This window comes from Coturnix japonica, chromosome 5 (assembly GCF_001577835.2).
Source record: "Coturnix japonica isolate 7356 chromosome 5, Coturnix japonica 2.1, whole genome shotgun sequence".
Lineage (NCBI taxonomy): Eukaryota > Metazoa > Chordata > Aves > Galliformes > Phasianidae > Coturnix > Coturnix japonica.
In genome coordinates, this window is record NC_029520.1 from 34,393,315 (window position 1) to 34,416,257 (window position 22,943).

The following is a 22,943-nucleotide window of genomic DNA, read 5'->3' on the forward strand; positions in this document are numbered from 1 at the left end:
CCTTTGGAACCTTTGAAAGTTCAATTAGCTTCAAGGGCCTTTTCTGGCTGAGGAAACAAAGAGCTCTGAGAAGTACTGGAGCGTTGTCATCAAATCGTTCTGAACTCACTATTTTTAGCAGGGTGAGAAGGACAGAAGGGAGCTGAAGAGGGTAGGCTAGAGCCACAGCACATGGGATGGGAGCGGCAGCAGGGCCTCTCTTGGCAGACACATCCCTCAGTCCCAAGCCTGACCAGAGGAGGAAAGGGGCTGTGGCGGTACTGGTAACATACTTTTAAATTTAAATGTTTAACTTTCTTTTGTTTTTTTTAAAGAGATGAAGCTCCATTTTCACCACCCCACCCCCATGGTCAGAAAATGAGCCCCACAGATAGAGCTGGAGATAATGGCAGGTTGCCATGGAAATGTGCATTTAGTCTCACTGTTTCCAAGGCAACTGAAAGACATACCATTCTGTTCCTCTGAAGGATGCCAAAGGTAAATGAGCACTGATTAAAACAGGGGCACAAACTTGGGCTCTAATCAACCACAAAGACTAGGGCCATAAACTCTTATTGCTCAAGCAGGAAATATTAAGAGCTTCAGCAATGATGGGAAGGCCAGAGGCAGGGAGCCCTGCACACAAACTGCTCCCTGTGGAGCCAGGAATCACAGCCTTGCTGCAATGGCCCAGCTCAATGCCATGCCCAGCTTCAGCTGCCTCACTACGGTCTTTCTGTCCATAGTGGGATGCTAAAACCACCCCAAATCCATGGTCTCCCAGGCTGTTTCCTGGCTGGATATCTGCACAAATAAATGCCAGTAACAATCTAATCCTGGAAGTCAAACAGAGCAAGCATGCTTCTCAGAATCCTGCAAGAGCCAAACCACACCATTAATCCTCTGTGCCTAGCCCCTAATGGTGCTTGATTCAAGGATTCACCCTCTTATAAAACAAATTAAGACAAAAAAACAACAGCAATAAAATGATTACACAAATGGAAGCTGCTTCTCCTTGAATCCTGGTTCTTCTTCCACGCTGGCTGACATTCATATCAAACAAGCCATTATGCAGTTATCCCTTTTTCTGCTGACAATCCGTCAAGGAGCTCTGGCCTGTTCCAGAGGACAGTGGATGTCCTGAGAGCCCCGGCTGGTGTGCATGGAAGAACAGGCAGAGAATGAGGCAACTGAATGCTGTATATCCTATCACACACTGCTAATGAACCCAACTGCTGTGTCTGCGAATGGAAGCAGCATGCAGTTCAGTCCTCAAGCACATGATGCAGCAACACATCCTGGGGAAAAAAGAGAGCTTGTCCTCAATTTAGTGAACTCCTCTGGCCAGTCCCAACTAAGGGTATGAACAGGGGTTTTATACCACTCCAGTTTTCTACTCCATGCTGCCAGTGCATGTTCAGAATGCCTGCAAGGCTGAAGGCAGTTGTGATACAAAAAGAAAGTAGTTGCCTTCATAGCGTGGGACACAGACAAGAGAAGACTTCTTCTTTCCTGTCACTGCCTCCTCCGCTGCTGAGTGAATCCTCCTCCAGGCACTGGATTCAGGCAAGCCCTAAGAAAGCAGGAAATTATACTACTGTGTGGGGGAAGCAGAAGCCCAGTGGGGTGATTCTGAGAGGGAACTGGCTCTTCAGCCCTCACCATCTTCCTGACTCACCCAACAGGTCAGTACAGGTGTAGAATGTTACAGTAAGACTTGAGTTTAGTTAAATTTTACAGAAGAATACGTTGGGGTGTGATAACCACTTGTTCTCTTAATAGTTTTGAGAACAGAGCTGGAATGCTGTTCTTAGAACATGCTGCTTATCTACCAAGTCCCTGCAGAGCCAACGAGCCCTGACCAAAGCAAGGATTTCTGTGACATCTTTCTCTACCCACCTGTCACTGATACTGATGGTTGTGCCCTTTCCCTTGAAGTTTTATCTTAACGTAGGTTTCCATAAATACCTTTCTTGATCATTCCTTGTCAGGTAGGTGAACTGAGAGAATCCTTCATGTGGGAGCAGAGAAAAGATTTTCCACTGCAGCTTCTCATTTGCAGTAAAGCAAAGCCAGCATCTTCAGCTCCGCACTCCTGTCCTAATCTCATGGTTTCAGTACAAGGGCTGCCACACATCCCCACCTTACAGACACCACACAGATGTTCCAAAGCAGTCCCTCACCCTCCAGGCAGAACTGAATCCCCTTTCTAATCCTCTACATCCTTTACTTTGTACCAGTGGTGACATCTTTTCTCCACTATGTTCCATGTACAAACCTTAACGTTTTTGTTTTTTCCTTCTGCAAGAGTCAAAATCCAGACTTTTTTGCCTACACAGGCAAAATTCACCAAGGTCACCTTAATTACATCCTGCTAATACAACCCCTTTGCTAGCTTCCTAGACACTGAAGTTTCCAGTTTATGATATGACAGATTTTATTCAGATATTCATTTATTTTTTTTAAGAGAGAACATGGTGATAAGAGATAACACAGCCTTTTACATCCGTTCCATACTGGGAACAGGAAGACTAGTAGTTTTGGACAGTAAATTTTTTGCTCCTGACAGGCAGGATTAAGAGGTCAAGTGCAAGGCACCGTACAGATGAAACCTCTCCAGCTTAGAGCATGAAGACAACAAGTCTGGAGTATCAGACCAAACCAGCTCCAGCCTGCCTCCAAAGAAACTTTTGTTCTTGCATAGGTCCTGCAAGGAGCACATTCAACCTCACTTGAGTTGCCAGTCTTGTACACATCCAGAATATCCGATCCCAAGGAGTTAGGGGTCCACCTAGTGCAGTTACAGCAGTACTACCAAAAGTACAGACAGCAAGGCGCGCATGCAAGCTCCCCCTGAGCCCAGCAACAGGCTGCTGGTGACAGTGGTACAAACACAACATTTAATTTATAGTTGGATTGGATGATCTTGGAGGTCTTTTCCAACCTTGGTGGTTCTACGACTCATCCTTCATATAGCTGCTGCAAAGAAGGAGGTAAGTTACCTGACAGTGGTTGCACTCCATGCAGACAGTACTTGTTTGATTTACTTGAGTAGTGGAGAGCAAGCAAGCAGCACCTGGTTAGGTTCTGCAGAGAGAGCCTATACACATTTAGTGAGCACAGTAACCCAGGTGGAATACTTAGAGGGGTAAAGAAAGGTTTTCATAAAAAATAAAAAAAACTAAGCAGCAGAAATCAGCAGGTTGATATGTAGTATATGCATGTGCTGCTGATTAGCTTAGAAAGGAATTCTGTAAGCTTAACAACCAGAAGAATGCCTATGGCACTGAGTCCTCAAAGCCTCATGGTTTGCCTTAAGCAGTTCCTCTGAAACCAAAGTCATGCAGTCCTCCCAAACTCACGTGAATGATTCAAGTCTTAAGACAATTTGGTCGTGATCAGATAAAACACGAGAGAGGGAACAAAAATAGTTTCTCTATGTCTCCTTTCACCCAGAAGCACATGAATCACTGTGATTTAAAAGACATCTAGTGGCAGATAAAAAGATACAGAAAACTAATCAAAACGATGTTATTCTGGAAACCTCTATTTTCCCCATTTTCTTTGAAGTTTTGGAAAGGAAAGGAGTTATTTAATTCTTTCATAACACCAGGCAGACAAGGTAGACAGGATAAATGGTGAAGCAAATTATTCTCATTTAAGTCAAAATGACTTGAGGACACTCATGCAATACTCCAGAACCTGTCTGCCTTTGTCAACTAAACTTCCTTTCCTGTTAGGAAGAGAAGACAGTGGATTCACTATGAAACCTTAAAGACTGTATGAAATAAAAAGCAAAGTCACATTTAGGAACAACCTAAAACAGCACCGGGGATGGAAGGCTATGTATTTTATTTATATACATACACACACACACACCACTTCCCCGCCCCCAAAAAATAAAAAAAATAAATCAAATAGGTATTAACTCTTGCTATCTCAGTTTTTGAGCTTCATTTACTTTGAACATGTCAAACCTTTCATCCCAGGGACTCTGAGCAAAACCACTGAATGTTGAACAGCCAGCAACAGTGGCAGGTATAAATCCAGCTCAGCTGAAAAAAACATGGGTAAACAGCCCTAGCTGGAATGAACCCAGATTCTACCCACCAGAAATGCATGAGTAATACCAAACAACCTCAAATACATATATTTTTTAGTGAGAACTCTCAATAAACATGTGTATATATATACAGCCATTTCTTGTAGAGACAAGTGGTTCCGTATTCTGAAGAAGGCAGGTGAGTCTGAACCACTGAGCAGGTGGTTCACACAGTACTGAAGATGCCTCTGTTTGTGTGATTATGGTTACTTCATATTTCTGAGAGGAAGACCAAAATGTCTTGGAAACAGGCTCAGTTCAGACACATACAGCTGGTGTCATCTGTATCTGCTGTATTACAGGGTTAGAAAGATGAGAAGGATTGGCTGAGAAAAGATCAAAGAAAACCCTCTGGAGGCTGCCAGGAACCATCTGCAGACTGCATCCATCCACAAGAAGTCCAGTCAGAATTTGACAGAGAAAGAAGTCCCACAGGAGCATCCCTTCTCTGCCTGGGGATTGCTCACCACCTGGAATGAGCTGCGAATCAGCTCCTGGCTGAAGTCTACCATGGAACCTTTCACAAAGGCCAGGCTGTCCACATCCACAACTACACGGGCACCACCTTGTTCAAACACCCTGCAGAAAAGCAGCATATTTAAACATTAGTTGTGCTGCAGATGCAACAAAGAAGTGCAGCCTGAGCACCTTCCTCATCTCACAGTCTTTGTCCTTCCAAGGCATTGTACCACACACACCCACCTTGCCCCCTTTACAAAGAACAGCCCCTTTGTCCTTGCCTGTCATCGGGATTGATAACTGTGTCCAAAGAAAACTTGTACTGGAACCCAGAGCAACCACCTCCTTCCACCTGCAGCCTGAGAAACTCTGATCCTTCTGCAATCTCCAGCAGCCTCTACAAAACAGAAGAGATTAAAAAACAAAACAAAAAGCAACAAAGAAAGGCTCAAACCACGTTGAACAAACAGGCAAACGCTGCAACACCTCTATGTGCCCTCAGGGCAGGCCGGACGCTCCGGTAACCGTTCTCGGTGCCGTACCTTGACGCAGCTCTCGCTGAGGTAGACCTGTCCCTCACTACAATCGCTCTCCGTCGGGCCCGGCTGGGAGGAGGACGACGCCCATCGCAGCGAGCGGCCCAGAGCGCAGGCTGGGGGACCGAGCGGCGCTTGTCCTCGGCGCGACGGAGCGTAACACCAACTGCTTCAAGGAGAAGGAGGAGAAGAAAGGGCGAGCCTCAGCGGGGCCACGCCGAGCACCCAGCCCGTACCCGCCACCCAGTGTCACAGAGCGAGGCGCTGTCGAGTCGGTACCTGACCCGACTGGCCCACGCCAACCACACACAGCGCCTCAGCGCCGCCATCTTGCCTCCCGCTCCTGCCTCAGAGGCCCCGCCCCGTCCCTTCCGCCATTTCCGGCGGCAGCCGCCATGACACCTACCGAGGCGGAAGTGCCGGGCGGGCCGTCCCGAGCTGGGCTGGGGAGCAGTGGCCGTGTATAGGGAACGTGCTGACGGGGCTGGGTCAGCCCGGTCCTAAGTTTGGGAACGGGCTGTGGCTGCAAGCGTAAAACTTGTATTTGTCCTTGAGAGTGTTTGCTTTTGAAGGCAGCAAAGCTGGTGGAAGAATAATAACTTTGTAAATAACGCGGTGTGTTTGCGATGGGTTTAGCTGGGAGGGTTATTTGTGCTGAGTTGTACCCGAGACCCTGACAGGGATCAGGGTGTCACTGCAGGGGGAGATACGCAAACAGGAGAACAAACACGGGGCCTGGGCTGAAGGATCCCTTAGGGTTTGTCCCGATACTGACTTTGCTGTTTAACTTTCTTTATCAAATAGCAATCTCAATCTCTGCTGCTCCCTGCAGAGGCCGGTTTTGCTGTGGGTCAGGATTTGTGGCCCTGGTACTGCAAACGCAGGCGTACACGTGCTCACCATAATGCGTGTGCTGCAGTTCCATGCAGTGCCCTCCTGCTCCTCGTGTCTCTGAGAGCAGGATCCAGCAGGACAGGGCAGCTGTGCAGCCCTCATCCCTGCAGTGGGTGTCTGAGGCACGGCTCTCACGTGCAGTCTCCATGGTTTCATCACAGAGCCTGCGTTAGCACCAGCACTTGCCACCTCCCAGGCCCCCTCTGCTCCTATCTGCTGCCTCGCGTTTCAGCGTGTGTAGGTGTTTAATATCTCTTCAATTAACTCCTCACAGTCAAAGCAGGGAGCTCACGGTGCCTAATGAAAGGTTACGTGCGTTTTGCTTTTCCTCTTGAAAAACTTGTATCAGCCGCTTTGCGGAGGATGAATCTTCACTCAGCTGACTGAGTCCTGAACTTGACTGCCAGCCTGAAGCTGAGCTGCTCTGCCTCATTTCTCTCTCTTAAACCTGATCCTTTGACATGTGACAGCGGTCCGGCCTGTTGCTCAAAGATGTGCCTACAGTTAAAGGGTTGCTTATCATTTCCTCATGTGCTTCTGCTGGAGGAATTCCAGGCTGCAATCCTGTTCCCCAGTCAGGTTTGTGGAGAGTCGTACAGTGGCATGACAGAGGAAAACCAGTCATCCCAGCAGGAAGGGATGATTTTAAGTCAGCACAGCTTGGGACTTGGTGACTATTAGCTTTCTCACACATCTCAATCAGAACAAGGCAGTGCCTAGAACAGCTTGACCTCTTTGCAGCACAGTGGAAGCAAAGGAAGTGCTTAAATCCAAGACGAGATCTGCTAGACAAAGTAATTGTCCATTAGGCGTGGAGTAGGCAGCTCCATACAGAGATTTAACAACTGCAGGAAGCAGAAGTATTTTCTTTGGCATAGACATAGAAATCAAGCACATGGTGGAGTGCCTGCAGTAGTAAACATGTAGTTAAGTATTATGTGTATAAATCCTAAAAGGCTCACTCCCACGGTGAATGTGGCTGCCAGGCTGTGGGGGCAGCGCATTAAAGAAATGCAACCACATGCTTTTGCTTATGTATACCACCCTGCACATGTAAATAAAGACTGGTTTGAGCTGTTGAGTTTTTCTCACTCTTGGATTAACTCTGATGATGTTAACTAGGAAAGCATCACAAGCCGGGGCCCAGAGGAGCTGGTGTTCATCCAGTTGTCTGCAAACAGCTGGATCCTCAGATGAGGCACATGATGCTTTTAAACACATCTGGGGGGGGGGGGGGGGGTTGTTTTTTGAGTTATTAGTGCACCTCTGCGTTTGGAGGAATGAATCAAGAGCTCCTGGGAGAAGAAGGGGGAACGATGGTTCTACTTCTCACATTGCACTGGCTTTTCTTTCTCTTGCAGGATTTATTGTGCTGAATGCTGGCATTGCATGGCCTCATGTTGCATTTATATTCACTGCAAATTCCTTTGAGGTATTTGGTGCAGCCATAAAAAAACACTTGTACTTTTTACATGCCCTCAGTCTTACCAGCATTAGATGTCTGAAAGGGAACAGATATCTTCAAGCAAATTCTGGATGCTGCTCTGTTACTGTAGATTGAGAAAATGAGAGAGAGAGTTGGCCTCAATCAGAGTTAATTTAGTCTAATTAATAATCCATTGCTCTGATGAGTGATTCTTGTTCTGGGGGCAAATGTTCGGAGTAGCCAAGCCATGTAAAGAAGGAGAGCAGCTGTTTCTTAGAACTTCTCTATTATCAGTGATGGTTTCTTCTTTCTGCCAGCTGTGTAGCCAGGGGGTGTTTTTGTCTCAACCAGAATGACAGTCTATGTTTTTTTTCCCTTCCTATGCTGTGGTTTTGTTGGTCTTGTGGTTCTTAATAACTTGGTGTAATCTGACTGTGCTTTGTTTCCCCCTCCTCATTCTGGTCTGCTCCCTCTAAGTTTGGGGAGTTCCTTAAGCTCTCTTTAAGCTCACTGAACTGACGAGGTCTGCCTTCAAGCTGGGTTCTCTAAGTATTCTGCTTGCCTCTATAGCGTGTGCGTTTAAGGTATTTTATCCCTGTCTCAGCAGAAAACTGAGCTCGTTTGAGTGATTCAGAAACTGATGACATGAAACCCCTGCCATGGCTGTTGAATGTGAGCGTCCCGTGGTGCATTCATTGCGAATGCTGATGATCTATAGCTAAAGGAGCATGTTCTGGCTGAGAGAGCAGGAGAAATTGATTAGTCCCTGCATGTGGATTCTCTCTATAATAGCATTTCTGTATTCATTGCCACGGCAGTGCCCGAAGGTCTGTGTGTTTACCGAGCTGCACAGCGCTGTTCCAGGAATTGCCATTCGTTCGGTGTAGCTGCTCATCGAGCGGAACTTCGGATTTATTCCTCGGGTAATTGAGTTGGCGGGATGTGTAAGCGCAGAACGCAAGCACCGGCCTTGCAGGGATGAAAGTATGTGTTCCCTTTCTCAGCGAAATGGTGGCTTCAGCGTGACCCAGCTGCCACAAGGGGCACGGCCTTGAGGACAAGGTCTGCTAGCGGCTGCACGCTGCCTCGGGGAAGCGCGCACCCAGCTGTCAGCACAGCTGTCAGCACAGCCGCAGCCCCCGGCCCGGCCCCGCGGGCGGAGCGGCGCTCAGCTGACCGCCGGGACGGGGCGGGACGGGGCGGCCCCGCCGCTCTCATGTGACGCCGCCGCCGCCACCACCGCCTCCGCCGCGCAGCTCAGCGCACTGCCGCCATGGTGCTGTCCGCTCTCGTGCTGCTGCTGGCGCTCGTCGCTGCCGCCCTGGCCGAGCCGCTCCGCTTCGTGGACTGCGGTGAGTGTCCCACCAGGTGCGGGGGTCCGGTCCGGGGTCCTGGCACCGCTAACCCCTCACTCGTCCTTCTAGGTTCCAAAGACGGAAGCATTCAAGAGGTGAACGTCAGCCCCTGTCCCACTCAACCCTGCCAGCTCGTCAAAGGGACCTCGTACAGCATCAACGTCACGTTCTCCAGCAGTAAGCATCGGCTCCGTGGGGCCTGGGGCGCTGGTGGGGTCCTGTGAGGAGGGATGAGGTGGGCAATGGGGGTGACAGTGTCACATCTGTGCCTTTGTGTCTGGGAATAAGTGGGCAGGGTGGCTGGAGGGGGCTAAGGAGTGGGAAGGAATAGCTGAGGTGCAGAACTGCTTAGTGTGCTCTCTGCAGCCTTCGGGCAGGCTGTCCTCCAGGTCTGTCCGGGGGGGACACAAAGTGGAAGTGTTCTCCCTGCTCTGGTGCTGCACTCACGCTTCCCCATGTCCTGCAGAGATCGAGAGCCAAGGCAGTAAGGCAAAGGTGTATGGCGAGATGCTGCATGTGGACATACCCTTCCCCATACCTGAGCCTGATGGATGCAAGTCTGGGATCCAGTGCCCCATCCAGAAGGGCCACTCGTACAGCTACCTGAACAAGCTCCCTGTGAAGAGCGAGTACCCCAGTGTAAGTAAGCAGGAACCCCACCTGTGTCTTGCAACTGCCCTCCTTCCTGGGGCAGGCCCAGAGCCCATCTGTAAAGAATGCTTCATCTCGTGGTATGGGGAAGAGGTCCGAAGGATCTTCAGCTGCTTCTCACTTTTGCTGTGAGCAGGATTCTGTCCCCAGTTCCTGTTTTGGGACAAACCTGGCAGAGGAAGCAGCCTGACTCCAGCTGCTTCAACTATCCCAGTGTGTGTTCCTTGTGTGCTGTGCCCACTTGCAGCCCCCCTGCCAAGGCTCTGCTCCCAGCCAAGCAATCAGATCTGGGGTGGTTGGCTCCAGGTGCTGTTCAGCTGGGGAGTGCAGGTTGTTTCCTCTGCACTGTCGGATGGGGGTTCTCAGTGTAGCACGTGAAAGTCTTCATGTTACACAGCAGCGCCCTCCAGCCACACAGTATTGCAGGAGTCATCACAGGTGGCTCAGCTCCTTCCCACAGGGCCACCAGGACCCCTCTGCTTCACAAACAACAGATGTCTTTGCTTTGGTCTCTCCTAACTATTCTTACTTCACTGTTCTCTTTCAGATTAAGCTGATAGTGAAGTGGGAGTTGGTGGACGACCAGGATCAGATGTTGTTTTGCTGGAAGATACCAGTGCAGATCACCAGCTGAGGAGCCCTGCCATGAGTTGGGCAAGGGGAGGAAAGAAACAGAGAAAATAACACAAGCCAAAATCTTTTATATAAGTATTTCTTACTGCTTCCTTCAGAACTCTGCAGCCTCTGGGCAGCCAGTACTTTGTTCCTGCAAGGCCAGCTGTGGGCAGAGGGCTCTCGCCCCTCTGCACAATCCCTCTGGCATGTTCCCACAACAGCTCATGGGGAAGCAGTGTCTGCTGCTGTCAGCAAGAGAGACTGAGTGTTAGGATATTTGTCTTCCATGTGCTCTGTGGAGGCACTTTAGTTGTTTGAAATAGAGCTGTCTGTCCTCACAAAGAGATTTCTCTGCAGTGAACCTGGCTAGTGTCTGAGCTGCTACCCGATAACCCTTCAGTGCCTCTTGTAGAATGCTGGCTCCATCCACCCTCCTGTGCTTTTTCTGCTCTGCTGTGACCGGGATGCTCCTAGGAACTGCATTTTCCACCCTTACATCTGAAGAAGAGGAGAGGAAGCTTTCCTGAGCTGGCAGTGGAGTCTGTCCTGGGCCCCTGCTGGAGCCTGCAGGACTATGGCTGGGAAAATTCCTTTTTGTGGATGCAACGCCAAATGGCATTCAGTGTTTCTGCAGGGATGTTTCTTTCTCTAACCAATGGTTTGCACTATCAACTAACTCGGAGCTGCTGAGAGCTCCTGAACCTCCTTTTATAACTTTCCTTTTAATAAAGGCTAGACAAAACCAGCTTGTTGTCTTCTGGGAGTAGATGGCTGGAGGACAAGCGGAGTGTCTGGGCATCTTCTGGCTGGTTCTGGTCCAGCTGTATTGAATCAGCCTCTGTGTCAGATCTGATGGTCCCGCACCGCCCTGGAGCAGTGCAAAGGCTCCTTAAGGAGATGGCTGTGCAGAACACATCTTTACTTGCTGCAGTGTGGGGCAAAAGCTTTCCTAGCAGGAGCTCTGGGGTAGGAGAAGCAGCTCCTGGCCCTGCTCAAGGGCTCCTGGCAGCCACAAGGATTCTTGAACTGCAAGCAAGGGGTGTGTGAAGGAAGCAGGGTGTGAGCAGCCACATGTGCTGTGCAGCCCCCAGGGGCTGGAGTTGGCTCCAGTTGGGGCAGGTAAGTGGGTGTTTGGCTTGGCACGGCTTTCCTCTGTCCCAGGAGCGGGGAGGCTAGTGGTATCCCTTGGCAGAGGGAAGACAAGCACAATTCTGACCCAGCCCCAGTGTCATGAGCCACAGGGCCCAAAATAAATGTTTTATTTAACAACATGAGAGAAGTTTCCAGCAGACTCAGTTAAAAAAAAGTCATCAACTTTACAGAAACTAAGCTGGAACCCTGCCCACTCCCCCCAGCCAGCGCGGGGCACAAAGGCGCAGCACAGGGGTAGGGATGCGCCTGGGATGGCTGCAGGGTGAGCCGGCTGTGGGACCCCCATCCTCTCCACCACACCTTAAGGTTGGGCAGCAGCTTTAGGGAGCCAGGGTTGCTCCTCCAGGGCTGTGTCCTGGGGCAGGCTGCGTGGTGCGGTGAGGCCCGCCACTAGGTCAGTGCAGCAGTGATGCTCGCCGTGGGGAGGTGAACCCAGCCTCTCTGCAGGGTGCAGGGAGAGGCTGGGGCTGCACAGTAGGAGAAAGTGTCCTGTGAGCCCCCATAGTATGTGGCATTGCAGCAGGTGCTGGGGGCCGGGCTGGGGAGGGCTCTGCTGTGGCAGAAGCAGGGGCTGGAAGTGAGGATGGGAGTACAGAGGCTGGGAGCTCAGCCCTGGCAGTCACAGCTAGGAAAAGGTGGCGGGGGAGTTGTGCGCTTTGGAGGTGAAGGGACAAAGGGCTTAGAAGCAGCCACAGCCCCGGGGACCCTTGTCCACACCACCAGGTCCCGGAGAAGCGTGTCACCAGAGGGGAGTAACCCCACTGCCGCTCCTCTAGAGCTATGCTGCTGCTGGGCTCTGGGCTGTCTGGGGCACACAGTGGTGGGGCTGGGCCAGTGCCACATAGCCTGGTAAGCAGCGGCAGCGGAAGGAGCCTTCTGTGTTCTCGCAGGTGCCACCCTGGCACAGTGGCACTGGGACATCCACATCCTCACACTCATTGATGTCTGCAATGAGGAAAAGAGGGGGTGAGATGGTGGCACAGCGAACAGTCCCAGCATGTCCCTGTGCCCCAGGTGAGCCCTCCCAAGTCCAGGCTCCTCAAGCTCCCTTATGTCCCCCAGCACATCCAGACTGTCCACCGTGACCCCCCAGCCTCTGTCACACTGGGTTGCACTTGACTCCTTTGCCTTGATGCTGCATTCAGCACATCTGCAGAATCCCCTAAGTACAGCATCCCCAATGCTTGGCACCCTGGCCTCAGACTGAAGCCCCAGAACAGTCCCTGCCCATGCTCTGCGGCTGGTGACACCCCAGGGGAGCACAGCAGCTTCTCACTGACAAGTCATGATAGCCAAAGATCTGGGAGAAAGGCCACCTCCAGTCCTTTCCCAGTCTGACAAGGTCAGGAGGCAGATGATGGTGGCCCTGAGAGGCTGATTATCACCTCCAAGACCAGAACACAAAGGAACCTCATGCTATGCAAACAAGGGCTTGTTTTATTAACCTGCAAACTATGCCAAAGTGCTCATGTGGGAGCCCTGCAGGCAGCCCTGTGCTGCAGCTCTGCTAAATGCATCAGCTCTGAACCACCCCAACCTGCAGAGAAGCAGCAGTGGGGCCTCGTCCCTTTGTCCACAGGGCTGAGTCTGAGCCCCTCGACCACAGACTCCAGCCTCATCAGGGACACCCAGGGTGAGCATCAGCAGAGCAGTGTTAGCAGTGCACACCAAAGCCTGGGGCTCCCTGGGCAGTGTGAAACAAGCGTTGGTTGGGCAAATACAGAAAGAGCAACAAGAAAAGGCTCCATAAATACATTAACAGGAAACAGTGGGGAATGTAAGTCTGGGCCTTATCAGAGGAGGAAACAAAAGCCAGACAATGCCAAGCTGGCTGGTGTAGCTGATGCAGGCTTTGTTCCAGTCATCATAAATACACCCTTTCTGACCAGATTCAGTATGGATGTTTCAAGTGTTTAAAGGAGAGGCAGGAGCTCTGGGAGCTCCACATCTCAGTGTAGAGGCTTGATGATTAGCTAAGTAAAGCTGCTGCAGATCATCTGCAAATACTTGGTACTCCAGCACTGAGGAGTCAGAGTTCCATCTGAGGTGGAGGAATGCAGTAAGTGTCCCCAAAGATGGAGAAGGGGGATCTGGAATTACAGATTGCTCACTCCCATCCACTTAAACAAAGCAGGTTTCTGGATGATTAGTTCACTGCCCTCCTCCCCCAGAAGGATATAGGGGCTGTTGAATAGCCAGAGCAGATCTGTTCAGACCTGATTATGTCAAGCTATCTGGTTCCCCTTACTGACCTGATAAGCAATCTGTGTGATAAGGGGGGAACAGTGGGTATAACTTCTGGCCAGGATAAGGATTTCAACACGCTCTCACATGACACACTCAAGTGGACTGAGGAAATATGGGCTAGATGAAACTGCAGCAATTGCACAATGGGTCACTAAGCTGCACCCAAAAGATAATTAGCAATACGTGGTTGTTAAAATGAAAGCTATTCAAAATGCTGCCTGTTGGGTCTATCCTGACCCCTGCTCCAGTCAATGCTGTCATCTGTGTGGACAAAGGAAGACTCTTTGTGCTCATAAGATCTATGTGATGCCAAGCTGTGAGTACTCTGATCTTGCAGAGAAGTCAAATTCACTGAAGACAAGTGCAAAGTATGGCAGCTGAAGAAAAGCAAACTGTGCACAAACACAGAAGGGGGAGCAAGAGGACAGGCAGCTGTTCTGCCCAGCAGCTCTGGGGAAGGAGAGGCCACAGGCTTTGTGTGAAGAAGCTGCACGATCGTGTCATGCAGAAGGGATGCTGGGGGGTAGAATGAGTGCCCTGCCTAAGGAAAGAGCATCTTCATCTTTTCTGTTGGGTGCCTGGGACTGGCCAGGGGAGTTGCACTTTTGATAGAATGGACATATAGAGTGATAGAGGTAGAGCTGATGATGTGAGGAGCTTTAGAGACCTTGGCTTATAGGACAGGGTGGAAAGTCAAGGTGAGTTAAGAGGAAAGAAAACAGAAACACAAATCCATCTATGCACAGGAGTGCTACACAAGGAAGGCAGTGACCAGCTGTTCTCTGATGCCCCCAGGTGTCCTTACAACGTTCTCAGCTCCAAGGCCACAAAGCACCCAGGAGAGCAGGGAAGCCTATGACAACCATCCCAGGCAGCACCACCAGAGAGCGGCAGCAGATAAGAGAAGTGTGGGCCACCGTGTCTACAGTGGGACCAAGAGCCACTTACCCACACAGGCCATGAGGGTCATGTCCAGCTGGTAGCCATCGAAGCAGTCACAGGTGTAGCCCTCTGGGACACGCACACAACGTCCGTTCTCACAGCCATTGAGGATGCCACACTCCTCAGCCTGCAGCCCCTCAAAGCCCTCATAAAGACCTGGGGGGTGGCAAGGGTGCGTCAGAGTGGGAAGACCGCTTGTCTGACCACAGAGAGAATATCTGGCATGTGGTGAGATGGTGCTGGTGGGGCTGGGAAAACTGAGAGCATCCAGCAGCATAGCCAGGGAGAGAGTCTGCTGCAAGCCTGGAGCACCCCAGCTGGGGTGGACATGGGCTGGGTGAGAAAGCACCTCTTTGTGTCTCTCAGTACTCACCAGGTTGGCTGGGCAGGTAGCGGGGTGGGGGCCGCCCTGGGCCATGGTGGAAAGGGCTGCCACGAAACTCACTGCTCGGTTCTCTCCGAGGGAAAGCCACGTCAGGGTTTCCATACTCTGATTCCAGGTAGTTGTAGTAGGGGCCCATGTCTGGGCTGGGAAGGCCATAGTGGGGATCTTCCAAGCCTGGTCCATACTCATACCTAGGTCTTTCTCGGACCTCAGCCCCTCTGTCACTGTCTTCACTAGCCCCATTACAGAGGAAAGCAAAATCAGCTGCGGTGAGAGAAAAGTAGTGTCAGAACTCAGCAGGGCTGCTATGGCTGCTAGAGGGTGCACCCACACGGGGTCAGCAAAGACTCAGCAGGACCAAGATGCAGCTCCATATTTTGCTGGTGGAACCCCATTTTGGAGGAGAGCAACTCCCTTCTGGGGACAGCAAGTCTTTGAGCAATGAGAACCCAAATCCCCAGCATGCTCTCATCTCAGGCTGGGTGCCTCTCCTCTCCTAGTCTGAGCAGACCTGCTGCTCGCAAGACCTGAGGAAAGCAGTCTGAAGGATGGAGCAACTCTTCCCTCCACCACCTCAGACCACTTCAAACCATCTGGAAGGTACATTCTGCCCCATGGTGCTGCCCAGCCCTGGAGAGGCAGGGTAGCTCATTTGAGTTGGCTTCAGCAGCAAGGGTGGCAAGTGCAGTCCTGGCTGCAACCACAGCACAGCAAGGCACAGCATAGCACAGCTCCACTGAGAGGTGCTCCCCTCAACACCCTGCTCACCAGAGGACCTGTGTGGACAGAGGGCACAGTTCTGGCCCCAGGCTTCACCAAGGCGGCAGCAGCACTCGGTGTAGGTGGTCTGCTCGCCGTGCAGCAGGTCTTGGCAGATGTAGTCAGAGACAGTTTGCCAGCAGACATCCAGGTGGATCTCATACTCCTCCAGGGCATCTGCAGGTGACATGAGCAAAGGATGATGTGGAAATCATTCAGAATAAAGCCACCCACTGTCCTGGCAGTGATGACCATGCACTCCAGCCCCAGCCCCTCCTGCATCCTGTGTGGTGATTCTGCTGCAGGTGGGATGGCCCAAGGTGTGCCAGAGCTTACCTGCTCTGCCGGAGAGGTTCACACAGCGGTTGCCAGTGGCATCCAACACAAGTGGGAGGCTGCAGAAGCAGTGGTAGGAGCCAACTGTGTTCAGGCACTCGCCATTGATGCAGTACACCTCATTCTGGCACTCATCCTGATCTGCCCATATGCAGGATGGAACAGTGACTCAGGCTGGCAGGCAGGGGCAGCAGGGCCCATTCCCTGCCCAAACACTGCCTGCTGTCTCCCATCCCCTGGAGGATCAGAGGGATCTTCTTGGCCAGCCCTGGCCCTGCTGTCCCTCCACTCAGTGGTGGCCCCACTGCTCTTTGAGGTTATCTTACCTACACATTCGAGCTTGCCGGCATCATAGTAGTAGCCTGTACGGCAGAAGCACTTGTAGCCTGGCACTGTGTTCAGACACTGCCCATTGCGGCAGAACTCGGAGCCAAAGGTCTCACACTCATCCATGTCTGAGAGGAGCAGAGAGAGGAGAGAGCATGTCTCAGAGGTTTCTCTGACAGGATGTCAGTATTCCCACCACGACCCTGAGGAGGTATTTCTGGGGCTCAGTCTCCATGCAGGTCTTCATACAATCCCTTTCCCCATTGGGAGAAATTAAAGAAAATGGTGCCTGCTAGTACCTGTGAAGGAGACTTTTCCTGAGAGTGGATCTTCTTGAGGAACATAACCCTTCCCAAGAGGGCAGATCTCTTGATACTCGACTGACCAGGAGGCAGATGCCAAGATGAGAAGAAAGCAAACAGCTCTTTAGCACAACCAACACAGTGGGCAGAGAATGGGCCCTACTGGGAGTGCTGGGGTCACCGTCCTACCTGTGCCCAAGATGGGGCAGGGGTAGGTCTCACAGTTGTCACCCCAGGCTGCCCCCACGGTGCAGCAGCACTCCTGCTTTGTGATGTTCTTGGCCAGGACGCTGTCACACAGACGAACGTCGCTGATGTGGTAGTAGCACTGCTTGCGCTCCATGCTGTCAGAGGGTTGGGCTGTATGTCTCTCAGGGTCCTCTAGAAGATAGTGGAGCAGGAACAGAATGGGGCCCTTGATGCTCCAGCACAGTACACCCTAGCCACAAGGTCCCAGAGCAGGCTCATCAGTGGCCTTCCCATTTTCACGATCCTTGGTTCTCCCATACCTGCACAGGCTCTTACAGCCCAGGCACCTCCTGCAACCTCCTCAGCTCTCCCCACCTTAGCCAGCACCACCACACTCCTGCCCTAGTTGCTTCTCACCCACGGCTGCCCGTGGCCGGCACTGTCCTGCCTCTGTGTCGTATTCCTCATGGTCGCTGGGGCACAGGCACAGGAACGATCCCTCCACGTTCTCACAGAGTGCGGTCCCACATACAGCCACCATTAACTCACACTCGTTCACATCTGCAGAACAAGAGCAGCAATGGGTAGCAGCCCACAGGTGGGAGGTCAGAGTATGCTAGGGAGCACTGCCTCAGCATGGGCAGGCTCTGCAGGGTCTACAGCAGTGGAGCATTCTTTGGTGGGGCTGGAAGCTACTAGGGAATTGCTGGGAGTTCTGTTGGCACCGTGGCTCAAAGCAAAGCCAGAAAGAGCTTCCTGCCCTGCTCTCAGAAGATCCAGGCAGCCTGAGCTCCTGCTGCTGTGAGCAACAGCACCACAGGATCAGCTTAGTTTGAAGGAGGTAGAATCTCCATCAGATTAAGGTCTCTATCTAGGCCATCCCCCTGCTCAAAACAGGGTCACTTGTGGATCTAATCACATCATGCACCAAGGGTCTGCTGTACTAAGGGAACAGCACAGGAGGTTGTTTTTTTTGTTCCCAGAAGGACTCTCCTATCTGTGTCTGAGGTTCTCAGTGCATGTTTGCAGACCCCATTCATGCTCTGGGAGTCATCACAAAGCTGGATTACTGCCACACCAGTCATGCATTGGCTGATGGATCTTCTTCACTACTTAATAGAGTGATAACAGGAGACAGGGACCCCAAAAAGTTACTCACCAACGCAGTAGTGCCCAGAGGGAGAGCTCTCGTAGCCACGGTCACAGAGGCAGCGGAAGGAGCCATCTGAGTTCTCACAGAAGCCATGGCTCCCACACAGCGTCTCATTGGCACACTCATCTATATCTGCAGCAGCAGGAATTGCAGCAATTACCCTAGAGCTCAGTCGATGCCCTCAGCCCAGCCCCTTCTGCTCTCACCCCAAAGCCTGGGGATCAGGGCAAGCATCACCTTGATGTGAGAGACTGGATATGGCTCATCCCCTGACTATAAGTCTGAGGGCTAGAGGGAAAGGAGCAATGGCACAAACACAGAGGGCTGAGGATGAACATCCCACAACCCTCCTGCTGCTGAACCAGGCAGATTTCCCTGCAGGACACAGAGCCCACAGCCTACTACTCCCAGTCCTGAGCAGAGTACTGAGCTCAGAAGCAGCTCCTCCTTGCTGCAGCCTTCCCTGAGCTGGGGGAAGACAGAGAAACTGCAAAATTCCCCTTGCACACTTCCTTTTGCATGACACTGGAGCCTGAAATGCCAAATCCAGCCATGCCAGTACAGCATAGCAACAGCTTTCCCTTCACCCAGTGCTGCCAGGCACCGGGAGCTGCAGTCCAGCCCCAAGCCTGGGATGGCTGTAACCTGTCCAGGACTCTCCCCAAGCGGAACACAGCACAATGCAGTGTCTGTTCCAGATGCCAGGAAGAGATGTCTAGACACAAGCAGGCACCTCAGCCAAGAAAACAAACTCCCTGCATTATCTGCCTCCCCACTGGCCATATGCTTCCTCCTCCTCCTCCTCCTCCTTCTCTACATCCCTGGCAAAGATGTTCCACAGCCATGTTGTTCCTGCCAGGAAGGGTACAGGGACACTGAGACTGTACTCACCAATGCAGTCACCCAGGGGTGTCCAGTGGAAGCCAGGTTGGCAGCCCATGATACAACGGTAGGAGCCCAGGCTGTTCTGGCACCGCCATGTGCCACAGATGGCATCCCCATATTCCTTACATTCATCCACATCTGCAGGGAATGGGGCAAAGGGACAGGGACTGTCAGCTGGGGTCCTGTTTGCTCAGGGCTCATCCTGGGTCAGGCTCAGTTTGCCAGACCCTCAGCCTTCCTTGCAAGACACCAGCAAGTGTGAGCACCGGGAAGCTCTCGAGATAATCTCCCTGGCGATGAGCTCTCACCTATGCAGTCATCAGTCTCCTGGGAGTGTTTGAACCCATTTTCACACAGACACCTGTAGGAGCCTTCTGTGTTCAGGCACTGTCCTTTTGAGCACCGGGATTTGTCTGTGCATTCATCCACATCTGCAAAATCAGGCCCAAATCGTCAAGCTGGGTGTTGTAGCAAGTGAGGAAGGAAGAGGCAAGCTGTATCCCTACCACCCACCAGCTCACCTTGACAGCTGACTCCTCCAGCCGAGCTGGAGAAGCCAGGCGCACAGATGCAGAAGTAGGATCCATGGCTGTTGAGACACTCACCATTGGGGCTGCAGATCTCACTGTTCAGGCACTCGTTCACATCTGCAATGGGAGCAGAGTCAGAGAGACTCACCCAGCCTGTTTCCTGAGCCACGTGGATCCCCTCTGCAACGTCTCTTACACCCCCTCACAGAGCTCCCAACCCCTGGCTTTCTTGACATGGAAAGAGAGACCTTCCCTATCCACAGTGATCCTGCACTTGGTTACCCTCTTATGGGTTTGCCCTGTGTGGTGGCATCACCTGCTTTGGCACAGGCATCCTCCCTGTCAAGAAAGAAGGGGATCCATAGGGAGCATGCATGCCCTAAACCCCGAGGGCTGCAGGTATGGGGTTTGTACCTTGGCATACTGTGCCATTGATGAGCTCGAAGCCAGCCTGGCAGTGACACTCATAGGAGCCCAGCGTGTTCCGGCATTCTCCTCCTAGGCACTGAATAGCATGGTCTGCACACTCATCCACATCTGCCAAGTAGAGGGGTACAGCACAGAGTGAGGTTCCAAGTATAGCCAGCACTGGAGAAGATCCCCACCTAGGGCAGCTGTCAGCCTTCAAAGTGGGTCTGGGCTGCCATCTTGAAGCTTTGCTAGTGGAGGAGGACCTACTCTGTTCTTCTCTCCTGCCAGGAGCTGAAGCACTGAGGCTGGCAGCTTCTAAAGGCAAGGAAGGGACTTTCTCTTCATCTCTGCAGAGTGATGAGCGTGCCATAAGCATAAATGAGCACCACCCTCTAGCATCTTAGGGTAGGGGCAACCAGTCGTCCAGTTTCAAAAGGTTGCAAGCAGCATCTCCTTTGGGAGATGAACCATAACCTAATTTATTTATCACAAAACCTATCATGAAACCCTTATCATTTTTCAAATATGAAACCCACATCCACAGACAAGGCCACCATCCAAGGCAGGGAAGAACATGCCATACTGCCATTGGGTCAGTGTGACCCAAACAGTATCAAATCCTGATAAGATGCCCTCATCACATGGCTGGGGCAAGGTGGCTGAGAAGGGGGCATGTGAAGTCTTGGGAAAGGGGAATAGCATGCAAAAATCAGATGGAATGTGACCTTCATTTCACACAGGGTTCCTCAGACACCTACACTGAAGAGAAGCAGGGGAATCTTCCCTCTTCTCTCCCACTTCTGAATTGAACCACATGCAGCTCCTCTCTGCCCATGTTTTCAAGCTTTATATTCCTCCAGCCTTACTGAACATTCCTCAGGTCATCATTAGTCCAGGAGTCTCATCTCTATGAGCCTCATGAGTCTCTATGAGTCTCCTCTCTCTCTATGAGCCCTTCCTTCCATCTCTTTCCTGAATGATGAAAATCTCCTTTCTGCTGTCCCCATGCTACCTACTGACTGGAAAGCCGAAGAGCTGTAGAAGGATCTTGAAGTTATAAAGGTCCCCATGCCCTACCAACAACCTAGGTATGGCTACGCTTCTCCCGCTCCTGGGTACTTCTTCCCTCTAACACCTGCTCCTCTGTCCCAGGGAGAGGGATACCTTCACATGTGCTGCCATCTCTAGAAACAGTGTAGCCAGCATCACAAGCCATGCAGGAGTAGGAGCCCTCGGTGTTGAGGCAGAGTCTGGAGGGACAGGCAGTCTGGGCTGCGCACTCATCAATGTCTGCGTAAGCACATGAGGAAGAGTGAGGATGTGAAGAAACCACGCCAAGGGGCAGCTGAGCTGAGGGAACTGGCCAAAATGGGGTCCAGAGAGTCAGCACTCAGGCAGAAGCAAAAGGTCTCCTGTACCTTCACAACTCTTCCCATCGGGTGCTGCCTCATAGCCCCGGTAACAGGAACATCGAAAAGAGCCATCCAGGTTAATACATTGTCCGTGGGCACAGGTTCTCTCCACCAGGCACTCGTCCACATCTGTGTTACACAACAAAGGGCAACATGGCACAGAAGGGTGCTCAGGTCTGTCCCCACCACCCAAGTCAAGAGGGCACTGTGCCAGACAAGCGTGTTGCATGAGCTCCTGGCTCCTCGTGAGGGTAAGAGTGCCTCCCGGGGGCAGACTGAAATCCTTACCAATGCATCTTCCATTCCTGGGCTGATAGCCATCCGCACAGCTGACACACCTGTAGGAGCCTGGGGTATTGACACACTTCCCACGGGGACAAGGGCTGGGATCCACGCACTCATTGATATCTGCCAAGAAGAGCACTCCTTGCGGACATCTCTAGGATGCCCCCTGCAGCTGGGTCCTTAGAGTGCCCCTCCAAGACAGGGACACCCAAGGGGAGGTGAAAGGGATTTGCCAGGGCTCAGGCAATGCTTTTCATAATATCTCAGGATCCTACACCCACACCTGAGGGCTGACATAATCCAGCAGCAAAACTTTGCTGACAGAGGATGTTGCCAGGGCCAGGAACGTGCATGGGCATGGAAAGGGTTCAGCCAAAATTTGCACAGGGCTGCTCTGCCAGCAGACTTTCATAACTGTGATTAAGAGGCAGCTTCCAGTTCAGGAAGTCCTTAAGGCGTGTGCTTTCTGGAGGCCATGCGGGGGTAGAGCATTCTGTGCATACCTTGCTTCCCCTGTACTTCTAAACTATACTCTCAATAAATCTGATGGAGACAAGCTACTGAGGAAGGGAAATCTTTGATAAGGCACAACATGTATTCACGAGGTCAAATTCTCTGATGGGCCCAGGTCATGCCAAGTGAGAGGGATGCTGTGGGGACAGGTGGAGCTAGCCTCTGTCACCTGCTCTCCCTATAGACCACTGGCCAGCAGAGGTGTCTGGTCACAGAGTTAAGCTGGCACTAAATTGCATAGGCATCTCCTTCCAGAAAAGGAAGTGGACACTGGACTGGTCCGAATGCTCTGTGGGGCTGTCCTTTGGAAAGTGGGAGAGGACATCAGGAGAAGTCCCCTTTGGCTGCCCAGGGAAGCTTGTCCCTCTCACTGATAGAGGACAAGCAGCCGTCAGGGACTGGCAAACATGAATTGATCCATCCTCCACTCCAGAAAGAGCAACCCTGCAGCAAGTCAGACACGCAGCAGAAGCCTCACCTTCACATTGTCCTCGGAGGCCCATGGCAAAGCCCTCCTTGCACTCGCAACGGTAAGAGCCAGGGGTGTTGACACATCGCTGTCCTGGACAGGTAGAGGGCTGCTCACATTCATCTCGATCTGGTGACACAGAAGGAGACAAGTCCTAGCCCTACAATTCTATGATTCTGTGAAGTCCTGAAGCTTTCCCCGTTCAGAGCTGGGTGCAGCAGAAGAGTTGCTCCATCTGCTGAAGTCTGCTCAGGGAACGCATGTCAGGGCTCTGCTCCAGATCCCATTCATCCCTGACCACCCCACCTTTGCCATGAAGCAGTGAGCAGTGTATGCATGCACACTGGAGAGTACAATGGAGGGAGAATGGGGAGGCCCTGGAGAGGTGGCAGTGCACTGTCAGGTAGGCACCTCTTACCTTGACAGGTCTGCTTGCTCTCCAAGAAAACCAGAGTGTATCCAGAGTAGCAGAGGCATGAATAGGAGCCCACGCTGTTGATGCAGTGACCTTTTCCAGCGCAAGGATCTTGCAGACACTCATCTTCATCTGTGCTCAGGTGAGGAAGAAAGACAGTATCATCATGAGCAGCTCCTGCTGTTCCCAACCAGCCCCACTGTGCAATGGGTGA

At 51.9% G+C, this 22,943-nt stretch overlaps 3 protein-coding genes across 4 annotated transcripts in view; 1 reads left to right on the forward strand and 2 right to left on the reverse strand.

Moving 5' to 3' along the window:
• Positions 1–3,809: 3,809 nt before the first annotated feature.
• ISCA2 (iron-sulfur cluster assembly 2) lies at positions 3,810–5,474 on the reverse strand. Of its 2 annotated transcripts, none has more exons than XM_015865163.1 (4): positions 5,356–5,474; positions 5,083–5,245; positions 4,822–4,937; positions 3,810–4,660 (listed from the first exon to the last, which is right to left on the reverse strand). In XM_015865163.1, exons 1-4 carry the CDS (start codon positions 5,403–5,405, stop codon positions 4,486–4,488), a joined length of 504 nt encoding a protein of 167 aa, XP_015720649.1. In that variant the 5' UTR covers positions 5,406–5,474; the 3' UTR covers positions 3,810–4,485. The 2 variants fall into 2 exon arrangements, with proteins under 2 accessions (XP_015720649.1, XP_015720650.1); XM_015865164.2 differs by having other exon boundaries at positions 5,083–5,242; positions 5,356–5,467.
• Positions 5,475–8,605: 3,131 nt separating this feature from the next.
• On the forward strand, positions 8,606–10,762 carry NPC2 (NPC intracellular cholesterol transporter 2). Its single transcript, XM_015865165.1, has 4 exons — positions 8,606–8,748; positions 8,821–8,928; positions 9,218–9,390; positions 9,950–10,762. Exons 1-4 carry the CDS (start codon positions 8,670–8,672, stop codon positions 10,034–10,036), a joined length of 447 nt encoding a protein of 148 aa, XP_015720651.1. The 5' UTR covers positions 8,606–8,669; the 3' UTR covers positions 10,037–10,762.
• A 464-nt stretch (positions 10,763–11,226) lies between these two features.
• Positions 11,227–22,943, reverse strand: part of LTBP2 (latent transforming growth factor beta binding protein 2) — a 56,103-nt gene continuing 44,386 nt past the window's right edge. Inside the window, 19 exon segments of the mRNA XM_015865158.2 lie at positions 11,227–12,114; positions 14,365–14,514; positions 14,732–15,007; positions 15,512–15,679; positions 15,839–15,979; positions 16,165–16,293; positions 16,465–16,545; positions 16,657–16,848; positions 17,074–17,217; positions 17,816–17,941; positions 18,701–18,832; positions 19,003–19,125; positions 19,216–19,341; positions 19,639–19,761; positions 20,800–20,925; positions 21,054–21,176; positions 21,336–21,455; positions 22,324–22,443; positions 22,733–22,861. Of these exon segments, the coding sequence (XP_015720644.2) occupies positions 11,948–12,114; positions 14,365–14,514; positions 14,732–15,007; positions 15,512–15,679; positions 15,839–15,979; positions 16,165–16,293; positions 16,465–16,545; positions 16,657–16,848; positions 17,074–17,217; positions 17,816–17,941; positions 18,701–18,832; positions 19,003–19,125; positions 19,216–19,341; positions 19,639–19,761; positions 20,800–20,925; positions 21,054–21,176; positions 21,336–21,455; positions 22,324–22,443; positions 22,733–22,861 (2,696 nt within the window). The 3' untranslated portion in view covers positions 11,227–11,947.

Coding starts and splice junctions, on each gene's coding strand:
- ISCA2 (XM_015865163.1), bottom strand. CDS start 5,405: ATGGCGGCGCTGAGGCGCTGTGTGTGGTTGGCGTGGGCCAGTCGGGTC. Junction 4,938..5,082: donor TCAGCGAGAGCTGCGTCAAG/GTACGGCACCGA, acceptor TCTGTTTTGTAG/AGGCTGCTGGAGATTGCAGA. Junction 4,661..4,821: donor GTTATCAATCCCGATGACAG/GCAAGGACAAAG, acceptor GCTTTTCTGCAG/GGTGTTTGAACAAGGTGGTG.
- NPC2 (XM_015865165.1), top strand. CDS start 8,670: ATGGTGCTGTCCGCTCTCGTGCTGCTGCTGGCGCTCGTCGCTGCCGCC. Junction 8,749..8,820: donor GCTCCGCTTCGTGGACTGCG/GTGAGTGTCCCA, acceptor TCGTCCTTCTAG/GTTCCAAAGACGGAAGCATT. Junction 9,391..9,949: donor TGAAGAGCGAGTACCCCAGT/GTAAGTAAGCAG, acceptor GTTCTCTTTCAG/ATTAAGCTGATAGTGAAGTG.